The 27,119-nt window shown below is 37.9% G+C and overlaps 2 protein-coding genes across 2 annotated transcripts; both read left to right on the top strand.

The window, feature by feature from the left end:
• The first annotated feature begins 6,860 nt into the window (after positions 1-6,860).
• LOC143883555 (uncharacterized) lies at positions 6,861-10,404 on the top strand. Its single transcript, XM_077386894.1, has 2 exons — positions 6,861-7,159; positions 9,656-10,404. Exons 1-2 carry the CDS (start codon positions 7,054-7,056, stop codon positions 10,315-10,317), a joined length of 768 nt encoding a protein of 255 aa, XP_077243009.1. The 5' UTR covers positions 6,861-7,053; the 3' UTR covers positions 10,318-10,404.
• Positions 10,405-16,235: 5,831 nt separating this feature from the next.
• LOC143885135 (uncharacterized) lies at positions 16,236-22,628 on the top strand. Its single transcript, XM_077389145.1, has 2 exons — positions 16,236-17,306; positions 22,491-22,628. Exons 1-2 carry the CDS (start codon positions 17,023-17,025, stop codon positions 22,552-22,554), a joined length of 348 nt encoding a protein of 115 aa, XP_077245260.1. The 5' UTR covers positions 16,236-17,022; the 3' UTR covers positions 22,555-22,628.
• Positions 22,629-27,119: the final 4,491 nt, after the last annotated feature.

Raw genomic sequence — 27,119 nt, 5'->3', positions numbered from 1 at the left:
TTTCTGATTTCATTCTCAATTCTAATAGTTTAGTTTTAAGAGATGTAATCAATTCTATTTTTTTCTCTTCCTAGCTGTAGGTTTAGATCTTTAAAGAACAAATTTTAAAAGCTGTTAACTATCATGTTTTAGGATATAGATTTTGGTTGTTTTTAGTCAATTTAAACTACTACAGAGTCAACAAGTGTAGACCTTTTTTTTAAATTGGAACCCTAGAAAGACACAAATTTAGTTTTTTTTTAATAAATTTAAAATGTAGAGAGTAAACAGGTTTAGACCTTTTTTTGCTATTTTTTTCCTTCCTAGCTGTAGGTTTAGATCTTTAAAGAACAAACAAAAAAGTCTATATCTAAATGTTTTGTTTCCTACTATGGAATTGGAACCCTAGAAAAAAACAAAATTGGTTGTTTTTAGTCAATTTAAACTGTAGAGAGTCAATAAGTTTAGGCCTTTTTTCGAAATTTTTAAAAGCTTTTAACTATAATGTTTTATAAATAATTTTGGTTGTTTTAAGTCAATTTAAACTGTAGAGTCAACAAGTTTAGACCTTTTTTAAAAAAATTGGAACCCTAGAAAGCCACAAATTCAGTTTTTTTTTAATAAATTTAAATTGTAGAGAGTCAACATGTTTAGACTTTTTGTTGCTATTTTTTCCTTCCCAGTTGTAGGTTTAGATCTTTAAAGAACAAATAAAAAAGTTTATATCTAAATGTTTCGTTTCCTACTATGAAATTGGAACCCTAGAAAAAAAAACAAAATTAGTTGTTTTTAGTCAATTTAAACTGCAAAGAGTCAATAGGTTTAGGCCCTTTTTTTTGGAAATTTTAAAAGCTTTTAACTATAATGTTTTATGAAATAATTTTGGTTGTTTTTAGTTAATTTAAACTGTAGAGTCAACAGGTTTAGACCTTTTTTTTAATAATTGGAACAGGTTTAGACCTTTTTTAATTGGAACCCTAGAAAGCCACAAATTTAGGTTTTTTTTTTATAATTAAATTGTTAATAGTCAACAGGTTTATACCTATTTTGCAATTTTTTTCTTCCTAGGTGTATATTTAGATATTTAAAGAACAAATTAAACAACATTTATATCTATATGTTTCGTTTCCTACTATGAAGTTGGAACTCTAGAAGCTAATTCGCACATTAAAATTTTCTGACCCTTTGATCAAACATGTTCTGTGTGTCTTACCAAAGGGATTCCAAGAGCTCTTGATGAAACATGAAGTTGACTGAATGAGTAGTCTGGTGCAAGTTGTTTCATATATATTTTTAGAAAAAAACATTCTCTATAAATATTCTTTGGATTATTTGGCTTTATGTTATTGCCTGATGGGGTGTGAAAACACCAGCCTCTCACAGGCCGCCACCTGTACCAGAGTAGGTGAGCTGCAGCCTCTCACAGGCCGTCACCTGTCCTGGACACCTGTCCAGGACACCTCACCAGATTTTCCTATAAATAGAGGACCAAAGCTCAGACCAATGGGTAATGCGAAAAATTCCTTCTCCCTAAAAACTCTTAGATATCTCCCCTTCACTCCTGCTCATACTGACTTGAGTGTCGAAGGGCCTGTCCGGAGTAAAACCCGGTCTGGTCTTCTGACCTCGCTTGCCTTGTGCAGGACTCAGCCCTCATAGCAGGACTCGTTCTCGACCACCTCACTCATCGTTCACTCCGGTCCCTCAGGACTCAGCTCCCCTAGCCATCCAGCTCAGCTCTTACATCACTGCTGTATCTGTTACCGATTTTAGGTCTAACATTGCCTATGAAAATTTTAAGCTCTTTGATTTTATGTTATCTTTGTTTTTGCATGTCAAACAGAAGAGAATGCAAGACCAATTACTGACTTTTATATGAAAAAATAGCAGTAAATGAAATGTCAGGTGTAAGGCAAGAGGCAAACATATTCTTCCTCTTTATTCATAGGAAACTAGAGTTTTCGATTCCCCAAATCTCAATCAGTGTACCCTATTTAATACTGTACATCCCAACGAATTCCTTTATAAGTTCCATTTATCATTCTTCTCCTTTTCATCTTCTTATTTCTTTGTTAGCTTTTTGTCTTCATGCTGCATTCATCTCTGTGGAAAGCTTTAGGTATGTTGGTTTGCATTCAAATTTTTTTAAAGACCGTATCTCTTATCCATTAAGCCATGAAAGTAAATAGAACAATAGAATATAGTACCCAAATAAATTTCCTCTGAATATAAGCAAGCATAGATGCTCACAAAGGTTAGCATCCAGATTTTGCCAATTTGATTGATGGGTCCAATTACAACACACGCCTACATTTCAGCAGTGGTGATTTTGTCATCTATTCCTTATTTTATTGATGAGTTAATGTTGGTGGTAGCCACCATAAACTATTTTTTACAGTTCCTAAATTCATGAGTTATTTTACAGCTCCTAAATTGTAGAGAGTCCTCACTTTAGTTTGTAAATGACAATTTTAAAGGCATTTTTTAGCGTTTCTGTTTTTCATAGCGTTTTTTTTTTTTTTTTAAACAATGTCATATTATACTCAAAATTTTCCCGTCCCTTTTTTTTGCCGATTCACGTTTTGCGAACTATGGGTTGACCCAATGTACATCAAAACTCGACATTTGAATTTTTTTTACCATTTTTCTGTTTAGTTTTTTGAGAACATAAAAACCTAAGGGGAAAGATATCACCATAACTGGGTCCTGCCTGAATTGGGAAATCGGGTCGCGTTCGGGGTTCGGGTTGACATATTAATACTTCGGGTTGGCTCGGGTTAGCCTTCATCAGGTTCAGAGAGCGGTCGGGATCGGGTTGACGGTATAGAGTTTCGGGTTGGCTTCAACCTGACCCGAGTCGCAACCCAAACAGTATTAATGCATTACCATTCATATACTTTTTTGGTTTCTTTTTATCCTTCTTATTTCTCATTTTTTCCGCTCTTAAAAAATATTCAACTTTGAATCTCCCACTTTCTTTTAAATTTGAAATAAAACCGTGCATCAAAATCATAGTAGAATGTTTGGTTATGGGAACCAACACTCCTTTACTTTCAGTGATTGCATCATCGTCTCTTTAAAATTATGTTGCTCATTGATCTAAAGAGGATGCTGATGGTCTGGTTATTGATTGTTTCTTAAATGTGATCACAATTTGATTGCAGTTGATGATTAGGATAATGTATTTGTCCCAATTGCCCCCGTGCATCGCATGGGTGATGCACTGGTGTCACACTAGTATCTATATATTATATATATAGAGAATTTATATGATGGGTGGCCGTGAAAACACGTGAAGTCTAAAAAAGTAGGTACGGCCCACTCCATATGATGATCCAAACCGTTCATCTGTTTGGGCACAACGTAAATAGGTTGTGCCCCAAAAATCATTTCCATAGGATGATCCTAACCCTCCGATCTGTAGAAATATCCTAAATTCAAAACGCATTTCTCCCGCACGATTCCTTTCCAAATCGCATTCGCTTTAAAACCAAAAATAAAACGCATAGATTCCTTTCCGTTCCCAAGATTTATGGCTGATTTATTATCGCCCGAACGAAACAGAATCGTTTGGTTTTCTATATTTCCCTCGTATATTTCTATTCCTCTCTCCACCCTCACTCTCTCGCATCACCCGTTCAAGACATCGTTTCTACCTGATTTTGAATCAGGTCTCTGCAAATATGCGCACCCATCCGTGCATTCCACAGGTTGGAAGCATTGGTCTTTATTGTTGTTTTTTATTTTTTGTTTCTACTTATATTTATTTGATGATCTCTCTCCTATGCATCATGGTTTGAGGAGGAGGAGGAAGATTGTTTTCATCTCTAGCCCTTGGAGCCACGTACCCTGTTCATAATGGATTTTTTTTTTTTTGGCTTTTCATTAAGTATGTAAGGATATTCCTCATGTAGGGACAAGTCCAAGAGAATTAGAGTATACAAGGGTTTCAAGCTCTGTCAATTGTCATGAAGGGAGAGTAAAGCTAGACAGTCTCTATTAATAAAGCTTCTACCGTATATTACTTACAATCAATTTACAATCCTTAGGTTTTCTCAGTGTGAAAACCCCATAAAATAAAAGAATCAGCTTAACAGCCATGATCAGTTGTATTCTTTTGCATATAAATTCTGATAGATGGAGTCTATGCAAACCCGTGCATGCATCACAGGCTAGCTTTTATGGTTACTTACATTTTGAATGATTGTAGAAAAGGGTTGTGGGGTTTTCTGCTCTTCTTTTCCTAGACATCCAACTTGTGGGCTTCACTACAAGCACAGATGCATATTATTTGCTGTGTGCATGCACTAGTCCCTCAAGTATGTGCCCATACTCAAGTGTCATTCAAGAACAGCATAGGAGATTCCTTTTCAAAAAAAGAACAGCATAGGAGATTGCATATACCATAAAGTAATTTAATAGTAGTAGTCATCACAACTGAAGTTCCAATCATATATCATGTCACAATAAGCGTATGAGGCTACACCAAAAGTCTACCGAAGCTGAACTTGAAAGGCGCGCTTCTAGATCAGTTTCTCTACGTTTTATTTACTTTTCTTTTGGGGTTTTAATTTGGTTTTTTTTTTTGCTTCGCCTATTCCGTTTTAATTTAGTCATTTCTTTGTTATGTGTATCATTTGACTTGTAAATACTCTATTGGGTTTTAATTTTCTTGATTTTCTTTTTGCTGGTCCGAGTATGAGTCCATAACTGACTGTTGGACTTAAATTTGGCCAGTAATTTGATTTCAATAATCAGTTCTGGACTTAAATTGATTCTCAATTAAATCCATATCAAACAGGACCTTAGCATTATCTTGATTGATAGTGGATTTGTTTGGATTTGTGTTCTTAAGCGTATTACCCTATCTCATTACTTTGGACTGATTGGGTGTACTTTTCTTACGAATTGGAAATGCCATGGGCAATTTTGAGCCTTATCTTCATTGATGACCGATCATTATTCAAAATTTTCATTTTTCAAATTTTGTATCGTTTTAATCCATCTTCTTTGTTGTTCATTTAATTTTCCAGTTCCTCTTGATGAGAACTACTGTTTTTCTAATCTGATTTCCTAGCCCGTTTTCTCTTTATTTTCTTTCTACATTCTTTCACTCTTCCATCGTGCAATTGTTCCACTACTATTATAGATAGATAGATATAAGTAAAACGGAATCCTGGACGATGTGGGTGCGCCATGCGGCACCCCCAAATTAACAAGCCATTTATAAATGTTTTCGTTTTTAAAAAGAAAAGAAAATGAAAGGTCAATCACACATTGAATTAGCTGAAAAATCTCCTTGAGTTTCTACAATCACATATTAACTACGGAGAGAGATTTTATTTAACTTGGCAGTTTCCCAATAAAAAAAACTCCTCAAGAAAACCCACTACTCATAAAAGTTTCCTGTTAAGTAAAAACTTATTAGTAGTTTCCTAATTAGAAACTCCAACACAATTTCCTGTATCTTAAAAGCCTCATGGGTCGAACAAAATTCCTGTTAAGATTTTCACTGGATTTTTAGGGAAATGATATTTACGCCCCTTTTATCACCAGGGACACCCATTTGCCAGTGTACTTTGCAATCAAAGCCTCTTGGATTTTCTGACATAAAGTACATGAGCCCCCTTTCTGCCATTGATACACTGACGCTGGGTGTCCCTGGTGATGAAAAGGGGCGTAAATATCACTTCCCGATTTTTTCCTAAAATCTCACTTTACAAATCTCATTCGAAGAATTTTGCTATTATTATCACTTTGCAATCCTTTCCAATTCTCTATTTGTAAATCTCATTCGAAGAATTTGGTTGTTTATTATCGCTTTGCATTCCTTTCCAATTCTCTATCTATAAATCTCACTTTACATATTTTTAGAAAGTTTTTGAAAATCCTCCTGAAATATCTCTCCTCATTCCACCTCCAATGTTTAAACACTTAAAAAACAAGTATGTTCTTTTGTATTTGTTCGATCCTAAAATATCTCTCTCCAAAACGTTTCACTCTTAATTTTTACCTCTTTCTATTTTACATATTTCGGCAACTTCCGATTTGAACATGACGTATGATTTCTTTTCGTTTGTTTGTTTTTCTGTGCAATGCCCGGGGCTGCAACTAGTAAATAATAAAAAATTAATGCCACACCCTTAGCTGATCGAGTTTTTACATGTTGTGTGCAAGTTTTTAAATGTCGGTTTCGGCCCCAACCGAAACCGAAATTTTGGCCAAAATCATGTAACATTTCGGAAAACAATTCCAGTATTTTACGAAATTTCAGTAATTTTGGCAAATTTGGTGGAAATCTTGTAAATTTCAGCGAAATTTCAGCAAAATTTCAGAATTTCGGATTCATGTACTTTGGATGTCGGCCCTGCCAGAAATTTCAAACCATGGTTGTGTGCAGGTGAAGTCCAGTATTTTTCAAAGAGTATAGTGGGACCCACTTTATAGCATGATCCAAACCGTTCATTTGTTGGGCCAGAATGTAAATAGCTTTTACCTTACAGATCAACTCCATGGGATGATCCTAACCGCCTGATCTACAGAGGTTTCTATAATATTCAATCCCTCTATAGATCGGAGGGTTAGGATCTTCCTATGGACAGGATCTACAGTGTAGGGCCTATTTACGTTGTGGTCCAATAAATGAACAGTTTGGATCATCCTTTGAAGTGGGCCCACTGTAGTTTTTCTAATGGAGTTCACGCGCTTAGCATGTAAATACTCAATAAATTAAGGCAATATACAAAAGAAAAAGACAACTAGGATTGACAGGAAAGCCCAAAAGGGAGGGAGTAGAGATGAACAAGGAACCTCCACTTTGCCCATGAAAGAGGTGAACACCTCAACAAGACTAAGGGATAACTCAAGCAACAAAACAACTTGACCCTTTCCAAATTGGAAAGGAATAATTCCCTTTGCAAGAATACTCAAAGATAGAACTCTCATACACTATATCTTTGTGTATATAAACTCATGCAACTCCATATCTTCACAAAAGAAAGAGAGTATAAACTATTGCAACTCCTTCATTTATCCCCACAAAGAAGAGAGAGGAAGTGAAGAGAAGAGAAAGAGATGGATAGCAAAAGTGGAGCTAACCCTCGATTGTTCCTAGATTTCCAACCATCATCCAATTGGATACGAGGGGACGCCTCAGATACTCTCTTGGTTTATCTCCCTGGTATTTTCTCATACCTCTTTTATTATTATAATCAATACAATATAATGTAATAGTTGCAACCCTTGTTTGATATTGACAGCCCTTCCTTCTTTTAAACTTCTCTAATTGGTTGTTGGTAGCTAGCTTGTTTGGAATTGTATCATCAATGCAGAGAGTGTAAATAAAGAAAAAGAGACAATATTAAAATAAGAGAGTGCAGATAGCCAGATACTATGAGAAATGAATGAGAAGCTTGAGTTTGTCCAACCCATATCCCTTGTTTTGATATTGGCGCTCTTTTCAGTCAAGTAGGGGAGGCCACCAATGTAGAACAATTGCTCAAACAATCCAGTTTCAAGCAATTGATCGTAGTGGTTCAACTTGGGCCTGGCTCAACCCGAACCCAATGTGTTCAACCTGATTTCAGCTTGGGTTGGGTTGGGAAAAGCAAACCCAATTTAATTTCGGGTCGGCTAGGGTTGGGGCCTTGGGCAATCTTACCCAATCCAAACCCAACCCCATTCTCTGATTTTATTGCGATTTTCAAAATCTTAGGGCCTGTTTGGACACCTCAGATTTTGCATTTGGATTTGGAATTGAGTTTGAATACAAAATAAATAGATCCGCCAGCTCATGTTGGGGGGAGGGGGGGTGTAACTTCCTACTGGAGGGGAGAGCTTGAGGAGCAAAGAGGGTGAAGGAAACTTCCAGATCTGTGGATTTCCAATTACTTATTTCCACAGCATATTTGGAAATTTGATTTTTTTCACTATCAGTCGTTGATTTTGAAATCCAAGGATTTGATCCGGATCCAAATCGCAATGCAAAATGGGCTGCAAATGTGAGAAATCAAATCAAAATCTTCTCGGCATCCAAACGGGCCCTTAGGGTCATCTATTTTTATGTATTTTATTCTCTTGCCTCATGGCAACTCGACCCAACCTGACCTGATTTAGAAAAATGGGTTAGACGTGTTAGGTTATGGTTCAGAGATTTAGATGCGGCTTGGCTTAGGGTTAACCATCCACAACCTGAGCCTCGGATTTGTCCGGGTTAGGGTTGACGGAATGCTACCTCTCGGGTTGGGTTAGGGTTGGCCTCAACCCGACCCAGCCGATTTGCACCCCTGATGATCCAATGCTGGGGACGGTCCAATAAATGTGAGATTTCTTACTCATATCATCTCCACCATAGAGCCTACAGAATGAAAGGTCGAGATCATGCTAATGTATTACGAACCTGAATCGGTTCGCAGTATATTTGATCTTCTTAGAGTGAAGATCAGCCTCTTGACCTACTCCGAGGGAAGGGTCGGTCCTCCTTTGTGCTCAAAACACAGTTTCAAGGATAAAATTCTCCATTGATTTAAGAAAGGCTACGTACCTATTATTTATAGAAAATCCCTAATTAATCTAGATAAATCTTATCTCTAAGACTCCTACCTATACCAAATAACTAGAGAGAAAATCTAAAAATAACAAATATATAAACTGATTTATTTTGCTCAAAGTGGGACCCATGTAGTCACGTAACATTCCACTCGGCTTGAAATCAACCTTGTCCTCAAGGTTGGATTATTGGAAAAAATAATTTATTCCATCAGAGTCCCAAATCTTATTGGTTATCATCTTGTTGAAAAACATAGTTGATATTAGCCTTTCATGCTCTTCAAAAATAGTGGTCGCGATCATTCGAACCCTGCTTTCAAAATCCGTTTTGATCCAAGTTGGAAAGAAAAATGATTTTTCATTGGCACCCCATTGAAATGACAAATTAATATGCTCTTCGGTAATGTGTTCAACTCACCCATTTTCGTCGCCATCAATTCTTGCACTTTTCTCTAACCAAACATCAACATTTTCAATATTTTGTTTCTCTATCTTTGAGCATTTCCTCGATTACTATACTAATTTTGTCCAAGCATTCTGCAAACCGTCGACCTCCTTCCATCAATTCCAAAATAAGTGCTTTGATTATTCGAAAATCATGTACATAATCCAAATTCTCTCAAGATGCAGCCATGATGTAAGATCGATTGCTCTGATACGAAATGTTACAAACCTGAAACGGTTCGCAACGGATTTGAGGATAACATTCTTCATTGGTTTGAGGGTTGGTCCTCCTTTGTGCTGAAAACACAATTTCAGGGATAACATTCTTCATTGGTTTAAGAAAGGTTACATACATATTATTTATAGAAAACCCCTAATCTAGATGACTCTTATCAAGAATCCTACCTATACTAAATAACTAGAGAGAAAATTTAAAAATAACAAATATCTAAACTGATTTATTTCACCCAAAGTGGGACCCATTTAGTCCCGTAACATTCATGTGGATGTACGCACACCCAAAGTGGGACCCATCATAGTATCATTTGCAAAAATGTATATTCTGCTTTTAATTTTCCATAGATGGAAATCATCACAAATTATAGCACGATCCCATTCATGTTAATAATCAATCGCTTCTTCTTCGTGCTCTTCTAATTCTTCTTTTTCTTTTTCTTCTTTGCAGGATTCAGAAGGGACAAACTTAAAGTTCAACTTGACAATTTGGGCAACCTAAGGCTTAGCGGCGAACGTCCGCTAGATGGTAACAGATGGAGCCGCTTTCAAAGTAATTTTCACATCTCAGATAATTGCAACATCAATGAGGTCGTTGCAAAGTTCGTAAATGGGACTCTCTCCATCACAATGCCAAAGAAAATACCTCAAGTCACTTCACTGCCTCAACCCACACCAAACCAGAAATTTCCAAGTCAAGAAGCCCCAAAGGAGCCAAAATCCGAAAATATCCCTAGTGACATTCAGAAAAAGGCTACTCCGACTGCTATACCTGGTGAGGTGAAAGATCAGAGTAATGGGTCTATAGAAGCTCGAAAAGTCCCGATGAATGGTATGGTGAAAGATAAACAAGAAAAGACTAGTGAGTTTGTTGATGCCAAAAAAAAGATGAGTCAAACGACAGAGCGAGTGAATGGTGATGAGTTTCTTGATGCTAGGAACACTGCAGAATGGGCAGAAAAGGATGGAACTCCGGATTCATGCAGAATAGAAGATGATAAAGATCATGGAAAATGTGGTCCTAGAAGATTGATTGTGAATGTATTGATAGTGGCTATTGTGGTGGGGGTGGCACTAGGGACTTATGTAACAATTACACTTAGGCCAGAGTGAAATGGAGAAAAATAGAACCTCTAGCATAGGTTTGTGAATGTAATTGGACTTGTTGATATGAAATAAAAAAACTGCAGAGTCTAATAATTTCCATTTGGGTTTTCTATTTCAGTTCATGTTTGGCAGCCATGGAAAAATTTTCCATAGAATTTCAGTGTATCAAGTGGTGGGAGAGAGGCAGAGAGGGTGGGAGAGAGAGAGAATTGAGAGGGCATGAGTGAGGAGATGGTGAGAATTAGATGAAAAAAGGGAAAACGGATTACTCTAACCAAAATAGAGTATTAGTTTTCCTTATTTAATTTAGTTTGCATCATCTCCTCACTTAAGCACTTTGAATTCTCCCCCTCTCCTGCTCTCTCTATCCCTCTCTCAACACTAGATAAGCTAATATTCCATGAAGAAAAAAGTTCAATGATTACCAAACATGGACTTAATTTCCATAGCTCTCTCTAAAGAAGATTTTCTTTTTTAACTAAGGAATATAATATAGTGTGGACAATAAGATTAACAATGTCCAGGCTAAGCCAAATGTATCTTGAACTTACTACTCATGACAATCAGTGTTTTAACTCAAAATCCGAAAAAAAGAACTTAATGTTGGTATAAAACTTGTTGATGGTGGGAAATCTGAATATCAGTTCGCTTCAAGGCGCGAGACTTGTCGCTTTCCTCAAAACAATATTCGCCCCCACCAGTTGTGTGCAAAGGGGATTTGCGAACTCGCCTCCCAGATACAATAAACTCAAGTAGAGATGCTCTACTTATGTTTGATGACACTATGCACAAGCGGAATCGAAACTCGAAGCGTCCTTAGAGTTTTTCAAGCCCTTGAGAAAGCACTAGTTACTGTTTCTGTAGAATAACAGTAACTAGAGAAGAAAGTAATAAACAAGAAATGAGAAATCGTTTTGGGGGGCTTTGATTTGGAGTAGAAAGTGTTTGGAATTCTCAGAGTTGAGTACGAGAAATGTAAATTCTTAATATGTAGCAAATGGTGTGTTTCTGGTCTTTTTATAGACCAGCTGGAGTCTTTTCAATTTGAAAAGCACCTTTCTAGGTACCTGACCTGATCACTGGGGGGGGTAGGGGGTGCTTATCTAATCGCTGGATCATGCTAGATCACTTTCCAACGGTTAAGATCACTTGTGGAGTGACTCTTGTTTTATGTAAAACCTCCGTCCTCCCACAACCATTAGACTGCGTCTGATTGCCAATATGCAGTTCTGATCGCACCCATTTAACCAATTTCTTTTCGTACACGACGGGTCGTGTCATGCAAAGTGCAAGGTGAGCCAAAAAGCGCCATGAGCGCCCTATAGCCCACGTCGCGCTTGCGCATACATTTGTCAAAGCCCACACATGCTACAAAAGCACGAGAGAAAACCATAAGAGAGTATATAAACCCCTCTCCACATTTTCTAACTTCCTATTTGAGACTAAAAGTTTGGTTCCCCCCACACTTCCTACTTCAAAACACCTTTCCCAAGATAAAATACTTTTTAATTCAAAATTTATTTTCAAAAGGCTCTTCATTTTGAAAATATCTAACACTGTAAATGAACCGCGAATAGAAATCCTAATTAGCAAGTAAAACACAAGTAAAATCAATATAAAACGATGTACAAGTTCTTAACAATCATTTCTTCTTGCCTACCTTAGTATCGACTCCAGCCACTTAGTTGCCTCAATATCTCAGAATTTCCATGTAGCATCCTCCTCCAAGGTTGTTTCTGAAGGTCACGTTCCTCCACATAAGCATCTGTCATGGCACATACTGCATCAAATATCATCACCAAAGCATGTCACATTGGACCCACCCTTAGACAATAATTTTTTCCCAAACTATAGTGCAATTTTGAGAATTACAATATGAGACATAACATTACAAAGTTTATGTCACATCATATAGGTTTAATAATTATGCACCTCTCAAAGGGACACGAGGCTTTCACACAAACATCTTGCAATAATCATGCACCCCACGCACGTCATCACCCCAAATCATTTCTTTTCTTCTTTTTCTTTTTTCAAATTTCTACTACTACCTATGGGATTTCAATTCAAGTAGGGGAAGAGCTTTACCAGGATGCCACATCAATGCATGGGTTTGAGTGGACTTGATAGGACCCACCTTATAAAACATGATGTAAAGTAGTGGTCCCACTCTATGCATGATTTGGGGCCTACTATATCAAAACATTAGGTGTAAAATGGTGAGCTCCACCTATGCTAAGCATTGTGTAAAATGATGAGCCCTCCCCATGCTATGCACGAGGTGTAAGAAAATCCACAACAGAATAAACTCTAGTAAAAAATTTCCATTGAAGAAAATGGGCAGTGATAAATCGACCTAACTAATGTCTTAAATCGACCCCATCTCTCTCTCTCTCTCTCTCTCTCTCTCTCTCTCTCTCTCTCTCTCTCTCTCTAGCACTGCCCTATATGAGGATTGATTTAAGATATATGGGGGTCAATTTATCACTACCAAAAAAAATTCTCCAATATTTTTTTTTCATGGAAATATAACGAATGGCAGGAAATTGTTGGGGTTCCACGCAAAAGCAATAGTCTCACATTGGACATGTGAAATGGATGTGGATGGGTTATAAGGGATTGGGCACCCTCCCTCTAACAGCTAGCTTTTAGAGGCGAGTTCTACCTGGTTGGATTCCCTACAGAAAGAAACACGCTTAGTATGTATAACAGATAGATTGATATGTTACACACATATAGCAAGCCAGTATCATCTATCAAATCAAATGAATTGTATTTATAACATATATAAATTAGTCATTCATCCATATTAGCATGCAAAAGTTCTTTGATCAAACAATTTTGATATTGATGTTTTTTGTAGACTTTGGCTCATTACTAGTTGAGCCCACTAGTTGATATGTTCGAACTGGGTATTTCATATCATTTGTACATTTCTAGAAGGATGAGTCGCATAGGGTTGTCAGGGTTTCATAAAAGCAAAGATCCCACATCCGAAATCCCTGGGGGAAGATCTCATAGGTCCAAGGTTGCTTCCACGTCGAGGGGGAGATTGTTGGGGTTCCATGTGAAAGCAAAGATCCCACCTCGGTAAACTGAATGGATGTGACAAAGCTTATAAGGAGTTGGGCACCCTGCCCTTGACAGTTAGCTTTTAAGGGTGAGTTCTACCCGGGTCCCAACAAGGGTGAGACCAATCTAACCTTTGATTGGTCTAAATTAGCACATATTAATAGCCTTACCTTGTAAACAGAATTACTCATAAATTGTCCAAATTATATGAGCTTAATATTTATACAAACTGGGTTTTTCTCTCAAATAAAAAAAAGATTCTCACATGTAAAATTCGTTTCTATAAAGATGGGTCCCAAGCCCTTTTCCAAAAAGGTAAGAGGGCCATCTAACTTTTTCTTTCCTTGTGATGGGACTGGGACACAAGCTAAAATGAAATGCATGAATCTTTTCATAGATGCTTCACTGATTAGTCATGATGCAAAGCAATTAGGGCACACCAAAGGAACCAAATTCTCCTTTCGTGTCTTCCCTTCCATTAAAGCTAGCTGCCGTGTTCCTTCATTGGAATCCACTCTCTGTAAACTCAAAATCAAATCAACTCTAAGAATCCAAAATGAACAGAGTCTTACCTTTAAGTGTTTTTAAGGACAAGGCTACAAAAATCAATGATCCTAGAGGTTTCTATAATGTGCAGTCCCTCTACTGATCGGAGGGGTAGGATCATCATGTGGAGATTATCTATGGTGTATGGCCTATTTATGTTGACACCCAATAAATGAACGGTTTGGATCATCCTTTGAAGTGGGCACCACTGTACTTTTAGTACCCACACTAACCATATAAATTCTCCTGTTTTGAAGCATAATATGTTTCGATTCTCAGCAAATGTAGATCATTTGTCATTAAAACTCATGATTTAATTTCTCTGGGTCTGATCTTTTACCTTCGAGACCTTCTACAAAGTGTTGACGATGAGCCGTACGGTTGGATTATCCAAAATTAATGTTGACAGATAGAAATTTTCTCTTTGATATGCAATTCTCATTCGCTTTGATATTTTCATTTTTCTATGCTTAATGTAAGGAATCTGATGCTTGATTTTGATAAATTCAGACCTCTCCTACAACAATTGCATTACTCTGATCCCCATCCATAAGGTCAGACTTTCATCTCCTTGATGATTATAAGAGAATTAAAAACCTTGATTGAAATTTCTGGTTGATTTGCATCTTGTGTGGTCAAATGAATCTAAATTTGTATGTGTCCATGTAATTAGATCATTGAAACTTTATGAATTTTCACATTGATTTGTTCTCTTGTCTCAAATTTGTACGTGTGGTAGTGCGCCACTTGGGCCGGATTGGGTCAGGTCGAGATAGTATTCCCTCTAAACCTAACCCAACCCAACCCAAGCCTTGGATCAAGGATGGTCATAACCGAACCCAACTAACCCGAACCATCTAACCCATTTTTTCCAAATTAAATCGGGTTGGGTTTGGATTAGCCCTGAGCAAAAATAGAAAACATAGAAAAACAAAAACATAACACTAAGATTTTGAAAATCTCAAAAAAAATAATAATAATAATAATAAATAAATAAGGGGGCAGGTCGGGTTTAAGTAGGGTCTTGTTGCCTAAGGTCTTCACCCTAACCCAACCTGAAATTTTATGGGGCTGGTTTTCCCCAACCCGAGGAAATGCCAACTCAACCCAGCCAAAATCAGGTTGAACCCATCAGGTTCGGGTTGAGCCCAACTCAAGTTGCACCCCTAGCATGTGAGCCAGCTTAAATCCTGATTGTGGAACTCACCACATGATTAGAAGAAAATTTGTTCTGTCTAGCATTTTTCTTGAAGAATAACCTAGCACTTTATACTTTCTGATTATGCTTAGATCCTAACTATACATTGTACACTTTCCAAATACTTTCTGATTATGCTTAGATCCTAATTATACATTGTACTCTTTCCAACTAATAATGTTCCCTTCTTTCCTTCCATCTCAAGACAATGGATTTTCTTGTTTCTTCTTTACTATGCTTTTATGCATAGAAAAAGGAGCTTTCCAAGGGGAGAAATGTAGTGCACAGGGTTATGATTGTCATTTCAAGGTGAACAGTTTGTTTCCTTTGCATGGAGGCTGTTGTATATAAAATCAGGCACTGATAAATTACTCCTCCAACAATTCCACATTCGCCCCCACTTTAACGTGAAATAGTAGCATAAGTTAAGGGTGGAGGAACGAAACTGTAACCTCACCCTCTTTCCTCATCTTCTTCTTCTTCCCTTTCAACCATATCATCAGTTACAGACGAGTTTTTATATGGTAGTATTGTACGCCTTACATCATAGGATGATCCTAACCGTCCATTTGATGGGCGACAAAGTAAATAGGTTGTGCCCAAACACTCCAAACAAGTTTTTAAAAGGTGTAAGCCCGTATCGTTCAGTACCTTTCAAGATGTATATTACGGATTACACCATAGGATAGGATGATCCATACCATTCATTTGATGGGCCAAAATGTAAATAGGGTGTGTCCTGTAAAAAAAACTTCCTTAGGATGATTCTAGTACTTTTCAAAAGGAACTGTATAGCTTACACCATAAGATGATCCGAACCGTTCATTTTATAGGCCACATCGTATATAGGGTGTGTCCCAAAAAAATTCCTCAAATGATCCCAAGGCTCCTATCTATAGAGGTTTTCATAATATGTTGTTCCTCTGTAGATCAAAGAGCTAGGATCAACCTATGGAATGAGTCTTTGGGCAACCTATTTCCTATGTGGCCATCAAATGAACGGTTTGGATCATCCTATGATGTAAGCCATAGGGGTTTTTTTTTTTTTTTTTCCCCTGACTATGCAGGCTCACACCATATAAAAAACTCAAAACTCAAAAACCACTTGACTTGTTAAAAGTTAACGTTTCACGTTAGAGGGAGCGAATCCGAAATTTGTGGGGGGGCAAATTTATGAGCTCCCTAGAAACCGGTAAAAACAAACAGAAGTTTATGGATAATTAGAGGCATTCTTGACAGATGCACTTTTTTCTTCAAATTAGAATGAGAGTTTAATATCATCATCCAAATCCTTCAAAACCCAGATATTATTTTGGTTTTTCTTGTGAGGAGATTTTTTATTTTGGTTTGTCCTTTTTTTTTTTAATGTGGCCTTACAATCAACCCAGTACCAAAAACCAAGACTGTTCTTGCTTTTTCTTTCTGTTCTTGCTTTTTCTTTTCTTTACTGGAAAGAATTGATTTTTTTTTGAAATATTGTTTTTATTCCACTATGTAATATAAGGTTTTTGTGGTGTCTTAAGTGGAGGAATTTCAACATTTCAACCATTCTTGTTAATGTTATTTTGATGTCTCTCAGTAGAAGATTTTAGAATTTTTTTGGTGAAAGATTAAAATTTTCTAAAATAAAAAAGAAGAAAAAAAAATGACAATTTAAGGTCTCTCAGTAGAAGATTTTTGGGTTTTTTAATTTACAATCAAAACCTGAAAAATGGGTTTTTTCTCCTTATTTTAAGTAGTAAGGACTTGGGTTTTCTTTTTGGTGAAAAATTGGAATTTTCAGTAAAAAAAAGAGAGAGAGAGAGAGAGAGAAAATATTGGATTTTTAAACCCTTTTTTGTTGTAATGAAATGGATATTAACTGCTTGTAATCAGTTTCTCTTGAAGGAATTTTCATGAGGGTTTTGTTCTGTAAGTTCCACTGTCCTTTCATTTGCTTTTGCAAATCTCCTCATCCCTATTTTTCTCCTTGTCCATTGAAATTGGAAAACACTGAACATGTTTCTTCAAGTTTATCTTCACTTGGTAATGATATGATTGATGGGGAAATTAAGATTGTTCCAAAAAGCAGCCTAAAAAAGCCATCAGATTTAGGTTCAAAAATTGTTGAAAATAAGAGAGTTCAATGGATAGATGTCCTAGGGAAAGAGCTAGCTGAGATTAAGGAATTTGAACCAAGGTGGGTATAATTTTCTGTACTCTGCTTGTTTATTGTGCTTTTCAGTATTGTTTCGCTTATATGCTTATGTTAGATTTTTGGCTGACTTCATATGAATTTGGATTTACATTGTAATGCAAACTTTATGTGTAATGTCTTCTTATGATTGTTATTGTCTATCAAAAGGTCTTAAAATTATCTTTTCTTGAACAAGGTGTGCAATTTTCTCTGTGAATTTTCTGCGTTTAGAAGAGTAAGATAAGCATATTGGTTTGTTTATGCTGGTTTGAAACTTTTGTATGTATAAAATTTGATATTATGTTCCAATTCAATATCCTGATAAATGTTTTGGAGTTGTATTTTCTAAACCATTCAGCAAACTTTGTAGTGAACCAGTTATCTTATGATAAGGTAATGATAACTGGGGCTTACATAAGGTAATGATAAGTGGCAGTTTTGTGGAGTCTGATACTTGGATTAGTATTCCCTCCATCCTTTCAGATTTTTTTTTCTACTGTTGAATCATGACAGATGTAGCTACTCATTCCTCTGTTCAATTTATGTTTTGTTATTTTCATTTTATAAAATCCCCTTAAAGGAATTGAGAATCTTAGTTGACACTAATCTTTTAATCAGTTTGTTCAAATATGTTTCATTAATTTGCTGTTGACTGTTTACCTGTTGATAGTTTGGTTAGCTCTTCGGCTTTTGGGAATTCCTACCTACCCTATGAAGTCAAAAGATAGATTTTATTTAGTTGATGGTAGCATGCTAGTACATTTGAGTTTTGACCACAAACTTCTGTATCACAATTACTAGGATCATGTTTCTATTCACTTGTCATGATTCATTACATTTTGCACTGAAATTAAGAGAGGAATATTATATCATAGTATTTTGTTTTCGAATTGGTTAGCTGTGGGTTAATCTAATAACTATAATTTTAACTTCTAGTATGATCCTGAAGGCTTGAGCAGAAAAGGATATGTAGTAAGCCATATAGTATGGATCTCTGTTGCCTAATGTCATGGACCTAGAGTCTTTCGACTTGTCAGTGTGACACTCTCGCTCGTCTCGTGACAAGGCGTTTCAGCCAAAAGAATTATAGGATCTCTAGCCTACTAGCTAAGCACAAAAAGCAAAACTGAGTCCACAACCACACACAAGACGTCAAAGAGGCATAAGCTCTAGAGCAAAGCAACCAGCTTTATTGATGGACTCTACAAAAGGGTTCTCAGTAGCGGTGAGGCTGAGTTCACTCTACGGTGTCTGTGAGTTGCAGTGGTTAAAAATCATCATGCAAGAGTTAGGTGTTAACTACGAAGGCACTATGAGACTCTATTGTGACAATGAGGAAACCATCAACATCGCCCATATCCCAGTATGATGATGGAGTGACATTTTGAGACAAATCCCTTGCTCTTATAAACTTGTAGTGGCTGCTGCTCTGGAAAATGGTAAGTTCTTGAGTCTTATGAGAAGAAGCAACAGTCTCTATCAGGAGAACCACACTAGGAAGTGGAAGAGGAGACAAAGAGGATATTAACTATGTTATGTCCTCACCTGAAATAGAGAAATAAGGATTCACCTCAAATGTCACACATGCACAAACATAAGTATGCTCAAGTGTGTATGTGAGTATCCTATAAAGATATACTTAATTGCATGAGGATCTCTAGTCATTAAAAAATTCATGAGGGTCCAATTTATCTAGACTTGGGCTCAAAGAATGAACAAAGCAGACCCAGTGAAACACTTAAAGAGAAAGAAAATAATGGAATGTCTACAAATAGAATAGAGTAAGGAAACTTCTCATTCAAGATGGAGGGGACATCTGATTAATCAAGTAACAAGCAATTAGCAAAACATCTCTTCAATAAATGTAAGGAATACTCATTAATTAATAAGGTCCCAACAAATTCAAGGAGATGTAGATGTTTGCGTTCCACTACATTTTGCTGTGGAGTATGTGTACAAGACGTTTGATGCAAAATACCATATTTTTAAAACTCTTGTGACATATACTCTGTAAAACACATTTTTAGAAAATTGATTTTCAATATCTTTATGAAACATTTGAACTATAGACAAAACCTTAGATCTTTCTTCCGTCAAATAAAACCACGTCATGCATGAGTTATCATCCACAAAAGTAAAAAAATATTATGACATGACAGACTTTGAACACTTGCTGGACCCTAAACATCAAAATGAACTACCGAAAAGGAACTAACTTCCTTTTATCATCTCTAGAATAAAAAGGAACTCTATGGTACTTACCTATCTAACAAACTTCACAATCTAAGTGAGAAACAAACTCAAGACCAAGAACTACTAACTCTAAACTATAGAGGATGACGTCCAAGTTAACGATTTCTAGGCCTAGGAGAGGCTGTGAAATGTAAAGTAGCACTGACTAGGCTATGATCTAGATAGTAGTCTACCAGACTTATTCCCGCCCCCCTATCGTCCTGTTTGTCTTTAGACCCCAAAACAAATGGGAAAAAAGGAGGGACTTAGTAAGTTTACTTGTGGGAAATAAAATAGAAGGAAACTTTAGAACATGCAAGACAGTGGACAAGGAACGGAACTTGGTCGGAGACACTGTCCCTTGACCAATCACAGGAGCTACGGATCTATCAGGCAAAGTAACAGATGGATTTTAAATAGACTTATCAACTGAAGTGAAAATTGATGACTCACTTGTCATATGGTCAAAGAATCCTTAATCAATGATCAGAGAGAGCTGACTAGAGGCAACAATCAAAGCAATACCTGAATGTGCGAAAGTACCTGAGGATGCGGGGAAAATGGGTGACTGCCTAGTGTTTTTAACAAGTTTGTCATACTCCTCATGTGACAGCACAACTGAACCACGAGCAGGAGTACCATGCTATTGAGCCTATATGGGAGCATGGGGAGCATGCTAAGTATCTTTCACTCCGACGATATAGGAAGCTTGATTTTGCCCGTGCTTGATTTCCAAACTTATCCCAACACTTTTCATATGGGTGATTTGAAGTGTACTTTGGATTACCATGTCCTCTACCACCACCGCGTCCTCCCCCTAACTCATGACTATATCGTCTGCCATAAGCCACCATGGCCTCTGACTACTGAAGAAGTGAAGGTACACTCCTCACCAATACTAGAATGTGAAGAAAAGGTTGACGACCCAAGCTGCATCTCCCACCTTGGACCCTGACTCCCTATGACCAGCAATGACAAAAAAATGCAATAACTAAATGATGATGAGCAATATCAGTCAAACATAAACTTTGCGTTCGTAGATGGAATTCCCCGAGAAGGGTTAGAATGTCAGTTCACTGCGCATTCATTTTCTTTCTTCTAATGAATGAATTGATCTTTTTCATTTTCATATTAGGGGTACTCTTTGCTAGACAAAATCTGCCCACGAACTGAATGATACTTTGAGCCTCGAGAGGAATTTAGCCACCATAAACTCCTCTGGTTGCTTCAAGATCTCTAAATCAGATTTGAGAGGTTGATACCCGTTCAACTCTTCCCACATAACAGGAAGTGTACTATAACACTCACTATTATTTTTCTATTGAAACAAGAATATGGTCTCCAACAACTCATAAAAGCGATATACTTTCATCTGAAGAATACGTCTCATAGACGGTGTCTCATACCTCATTGGCTGTGTTAAGCAACATCACATTTGCACCAACTTGTGGTCCGATACTATTGCTAGGCCTTCATGATTTCATGCTTACTATCTGAAGTACTAGGTCTTCTTTAGTAAAAAATTTCAGTTTATCTCTAGAACTAAGGGCTACCTTTGCAGATTGATCCCATAGAAGAAGAACATCGGGCCCATTTAGCTTAACTGAAGTACGTAGTACAACTAGCATCTCCATGATGTTTGAAAATTGGGCTTTATTTTCGCTCATCATGGAGAATCACAATCATATTAGTAGCTGAAGTATACTGGTCTCAAACTCACTCATAAAACAATGATGTTATTTAAAGAAGTTTTTTTGCAATGAAAACCTTAAACATGTGTGATAGATAGTGGAGTTCCATTTTAATGCATTAAACTCATGCGTGTGCATGTTTACTAGTATATAAATATTAACTAAGTATGATTTCTTTGGATAGTACAAATAACTCTTGTTGTAGGATGCTTTCTGTTTCAGCAGATTTTGGCGTCTGCAAAATGAATTTCATTTGTCCTAATAATCTTTATAATGGTTATGCCAGAAATTTTAGGTGGATCTGGTAATGGATTTGTTCTGGTAAAAAATGGGTCAGTTTAGCTCAACCTTGTTTTGACTGTGATCTCAGGAAATAGCTTGTAGATTATCTTTATGTTATCACTGTTCTAGTATCCATTAAAGTAAAAATATTGGTGTTTGCTCCAACAACTTTCCTACCTCGCAGATTTGATCTATTGTTGCTTTAGTGCACACAAAGTAGGTGTTGAGCATTGCGTTTATTAGTATTTTTTATTCTTTTCCACAAGTGTTAATTTGTTGATTAGAGGAAATAAATGCAAAACTACAATATGGGTGATGTCTCCACTGTGCGCAACATTCTCAAAATGCTAACTTCATATCTCAGATTATGACAAAAAGAAAGATCTGATTTTTCATGCAAACCCAAAATCTTTTGAAAGATCAGAGAAATTCTTCATGAGTTCTCGCATTTTCTGATATGGACTTAATCATGCTAAGTCAGCTTCCCTGCACTAGAGGACAGAGAGGACTTGCGAGAAATTAAAGTGTCAATCATATAGTAAATGCCCCAATTTATGGAAGTGAGCCAGTCTACCATCCCAAAATATTGTCAAAACTGAGAGAATGCAAAGCATTTTATTTTAGTAATGCAACCTAAAAGCCTCAAACATATTGAGCGGGAAGTTTTGGTGTTTGATGGCTGTGAGACGTCCTTTAAAGTTTCATCTAGTTAATTTACAAGTTCAACATATATAGACAAACATATGGAGAAATTCACAAAATGTTAGTTACTTAGAGCACCCAAAATCAATCAAAATATATGAAATCCTAGCATAAATTATGATATTCGTGAAATTTACAACAACCTTGGCCAACGATGATAAAAATACCAATCCAACTTGTGATTATCTTTATATTAATTTATTAATCTGTAATTTTTCTATAACACTGAAGTTGGTTGCTGAGCTTTATTCCTTACACCGCTTGGACTATTTCCATGCAGCGAATCCGGAGAATTGGAGGATGATGGTGATGATAAGCGAGGTTGTGTTTGTGTTATTCAGTGACTGGCTCTTCGTATACGTATGGAAAATACCAAGAAATTCTAATTATTCCACGAAGATGCATAGCGGTTTCGGTGCTTTGCTTATATGATACGATTTTCATGTATGGATTTCTCCGCAAACCGTTTCTTCTACGAGCACGAACCACCCACCCAATTACTGTATGACAGAAAAAGGTTACTCTTTCATTAGCCTTTCTGCTCTGGAATACTGTATACTTCATGTGTTCATGATTCAAAGGCCTTTCTCATTGCCAAATCAAATATTCACAGATGCATCGAGCAGTTGCTAGTGTTGGCTTCATTTTTTGCCTGCTCACGAATGACCCAATCGAATCAGACATTGTTAGCTGTAGCTAAAATTCTTGGAATTGATTTTTTGGCATCTCATTGTTTACTGAGTGGAATGCTATCAGTTTATTTTCATTTATGACTTTGAATTTGCTATAATTGCAAATCTTTTTGAGAATTCAAGTTCAATTTATCACTTGTAGACTGTGTCGACGTAGGTATGATCCTTAACATCTTTCTTGTGGGCCATTTTGCCTATAGGATTCTCAAACAATGATATGATCATTTAGGTACCAGTCCTTTCAAAGTTAGGTAAACTTGAGTTAACCTTGCTCATATGAGGAGCTTGAACACATTCTTGCTATAGTTTAAGGATCTTAAATGGTGCATGTGAATGAATTTTAGTGTCTTATTAGCCCCTTTAAGCCGTTCTTTCCCAAAACAACGCCAAAACAAATCATCTACCTGAAACATTGTTCTTTATCTGACATTGGTCATGGTGATCCTTGTATCTTGACCATCTTCTCTAATCCTACTTCTACTGGCTGATAAATCAATCGAACATGTCATGAAGTCTTAGGATTTTTTATTTTTTTTTGGGTCTTCTGCACTTTGTTCACTTAGGCCCTGTTTGGATTGCAGGAATTTTCTGGAAAATTTGGGAAAAGATAAACTTTCCCCAAATGTCATGTTTTTCCATTGTTTACTTGTGAAAAAAAAAGTGACTTGAACCACCGGAGTTCAAGTTTTATTTACAGGGACCTTTAATTTACAATGATATCCCTAAAATTTATTATCTCCCTCTAAATTGTGGAAAGGAAAAAATATTCTTCGAGAAATGTTTTTCTTGCAATCCAAACAGGGCCTTAGAGAAAATGGTGTGAAAATGGTAATTGTGCAAGGAACCCATAGCATGATTGAAGGAAAAATTGCCAATGGGGGCCATCAAAATACGAGAATTGCCAACAGGGAACTCACTTTTGAAAAAATGTTAGAGAGGGACGAAATGGGGGTTATCAAGTCTCTAAAAGGGGGTTATCAACCCTCTTTAACAATTTTTCAAATGTGAGTCCCCCGTTGGCAATTCTTGTATTTTGATGTCCCCCATTGGCAATTTTTCCATGATCCAAATTTGTGTGTATGGAATGAACTGCACTAGCTATGAGTCTATGACAATACTGAACAAACTGTTTTCCTGTCTTTGCTTTTGCTGTTGATTTGACCCCAAATTGCCTGTCATTTTGTTGATATAATTAGCTTTGAATATTGGTGGTGATCTCAATGATTGTCCGTTCATCTGTTTGGGCACAACATAAATAGGTTGTGCCCCAAAAATCATTTCCATAGGATGATCTTAACCCTCCAATCTGTAGAAAATTCCATAAATGATTTTTGGAAATCTCTATATTCAGATCAGTTCAGATCGGAGGGTTAGGATCATCCTATGGAAATGATTTTTGGGGCACACCCTATTTACGTTGTGCCCGAACGATGAAAGATTTGGAACATCAAAAAAAGTGGGCCGTACCTACTTTTTTAGACTTCACGTGTTTTCACGACCACCCATCATATAATTTCTCGAAATTGGATATCTTTGAAATATGCTAACTTTCATTTCATTTTATAGGGGGTAGAACACCTAGCATAGAGACCCAATCTTGAGTTAAATAAATGCGACTCTATCTTGCATCAGCTCTAATTCTTTCTTTCGGAATGCATAACTTCCGTTTCCTCGCATAGAAATCCACGAGTGCCTAGATTTTGTGGCGTTAATAGTGTAATCAATTTCTACTACTTACACTTCGCCTAATTCTTTTGAGTCCCGGCCCGGTTTTTCCCCACTAACCAATTACGTTGTCTTTTTTCTACTTCCTATGGAGATGTATGGCATAGTTAGTGGCATGCACAGGATGACTTTGTCTGTCTTTTTTCTGTGTTTTTTTTTTGGGGCGTGTTTGGCAATGCTTCTCATTCTTGCCCAATTAAACCTGCAGAAACAGGCTGATGAGAATCTTCAGAAGCGACTATCAGTCGATCTGAAGAATCTCATTATTTAGTAGAAAAAGGGTGAAAGTTTGGAAACGGGCATTGCGGGTCATGTAGTCAAATGTTGTACGAGATTGCTTTGCTTTTCTAATTCTCCGCACCTGAAAAAGTGGAAGAATCCCTTTAAAATATGGGTGCGGAACACACCTGTTGAGCCTAAAATTGGTAACAGATACGGCAGTGACGTAAGAGCTGAGCTGGAGGACCCGAGGAGCCGAAGTGCACAAGAGCAAACGAGGTCAGAAGACCAACCCGGAGTCGTTGCTCCAGACGGGCCCTTCGACACTCAAGTCAGTATGAGCAGGAGTGCAGAGCCAAATTTTAAGGAGTGGTAGCTTAGAAGTTATTACCCTTCGCTCTGAGCCTTGAGAGGCTTTTTATAGAAGGAGACCTGTGGTGGTTGGATTACCTACCCCATGATGGTTGGATTACCTACCCCAGGACAGGTGTCGGACCTTTTGTGGGTTTAGGTTCACCCACTATTAGGCAATTACAAAATTACCCCTGCGCAGCAGTTAGGCTTGTGGTGGGCCCTTCCGGGGCCACGTGTCGACAGCTCATTAGTTGTTGTTTTTTGTACCCCATCAGTTGCCCCTCATTCTCCAAGTCATTGTAGTGATTTGGGGAAGTGTGAGGAGTTGTATTCTTAAATGGTAGAATGAGCCGGTGTTCGGGATGGCTTGATGGAAAACATGTCCGGCCAAGCCATCTGCCCGGCCTGGGACAGCCAGAAGTGGAGCGGAAAATCTGTCCGGCTAAGCCGTCTGTCTGGCCTGGGAAATCTGTTCGGAAAATCTATCCGGCTAAGCCGTCTGTCCGGCCTAGGAAATCTGTCCGGAAAATCTATCCGGTGAAGCCGTCTATCCGGCCTAGGAAATCTATCCAGAAAATCTGTCCGGCTAAGCCGTCTGTCCGGCCTGGGAAATCTGTCCGGAAAATCTGTCCGGAGAATCCGTCCGGCTAAGTCCTGTCCCGCTTGGGCCGGACTGATTTTTGTCGTCTAGCGGACGCGTCATATCTTGTCCGGCTTGGGGCGGACTGATTTTTGTCATGTAGCGGATGTGCCATATTCTGTCCGGCTTGGGCCGGACTGATTTTTGTCGTCTAGCGGACGCGTCATATTCTATCAGGCTTGGGCCGAACTTATTTTTGTTGTCTAGCGAATGCGTCATATTCTGTCCGGCTTGGGCCAAGCAGATTTTTGTCGTTTAGCGAATGCATCATATTCTGTCCGGCTTGGGGCGGGCAGATTTTTGTCGTTTAGTGAATGCGTCACATTCTGTCCAGCTTAAGCCGGGCAGATTTTTGTGTCCGGTTTGGACCGGACACAATTACTCCGAAGGTATCCCGCAATCAAGCGGTTTAAATAACTGACCGTTTTCCGCCTGTGTATTGCACGCGTGTTTTCCGCCTCGGGGCGTGAGCCCTTCATTAATGAGGAACACGTGGCACCATGTAAGGGCCCTCGAAGCGCGTGCCTTTTATTAATGCGAACCGCCTTAAGCCAAGGTCTATAAAAGGAGATTTTCACTTTTCACAATTCACTTTCTCACTTGCTCTCTTCCTTTCTTTTCTTTTCTTTTCTTTTTCTTGTTCTGCCTGTTTGGCTCTGATAGCCCGGGGTTGTGGCCGTTCGCGAGTTAGGAGCCTTTCTCTTCAGGCCGGTAATCCTTCTTTTAGTGTATCTATTTGATTTCTTTCCGCGTTCTTTATGCCCGGTAGTGCTTCGAGTTCTGAGTCTGGTTCTAGGTCTGATTCAGGAGAGTCCGGGTCCTCTAGTAGTTCAGCATTTAGCTGGTCGGAGAGGACTCAAACTATTCCGACCAGGATTCCCGGCCCCTATATGGCGAGTCCTGACGTTAGTGTAGAGGTCATAGATAGTGGGGACGAGGTGATTTGGATTTGAATAATACTCCGCCCCCAACGGATAGTTACTTCCGAGCAGAGGCGAGCGTTGGTAGCGACGCCGCTGAGGCATCCACAACATTCCTCCCGGGCCGGGCCGTTGAGGTCGTAGCTAGGGCCCGGATGGACGCCAATCCCCAATACAACGTTCAGGCTCTTTACAAGGAGAATATCCTTGATGACTCCAGGCTGGGGGACATTAGGGATAGGTACTGTATTCCCCAAAGGTTTGGGCTGAAGGCCGCGATAGAGGGAGATAGGGCTTGCAACGACAGCTCCAACGTCTGTATATACGACGAGTCGTTAAGGGCCGGGCTTAGGTTCCCT

The sequence above is a fragment of the Tasmannia lanceolata genome, unplaced genomic scaffold, assembly GCF_043159265.1.
Source record: "Tasmannia lanceolata isolate RefF3 unplaced genomic scaffold, GAP_Taslan_0.1 ptg000008l, whole genome shotgun sequence".
Lineage (NCBI taxonomy): Eukaryota > Viridiplantae > Streptophyta > Magnoliopsida > Canellales > Winteraceae > Tasmannia > Tasmannia lanceolata.
This window is presented reverse-complemented; position numbering and strand designations above follow the sequence as displayed.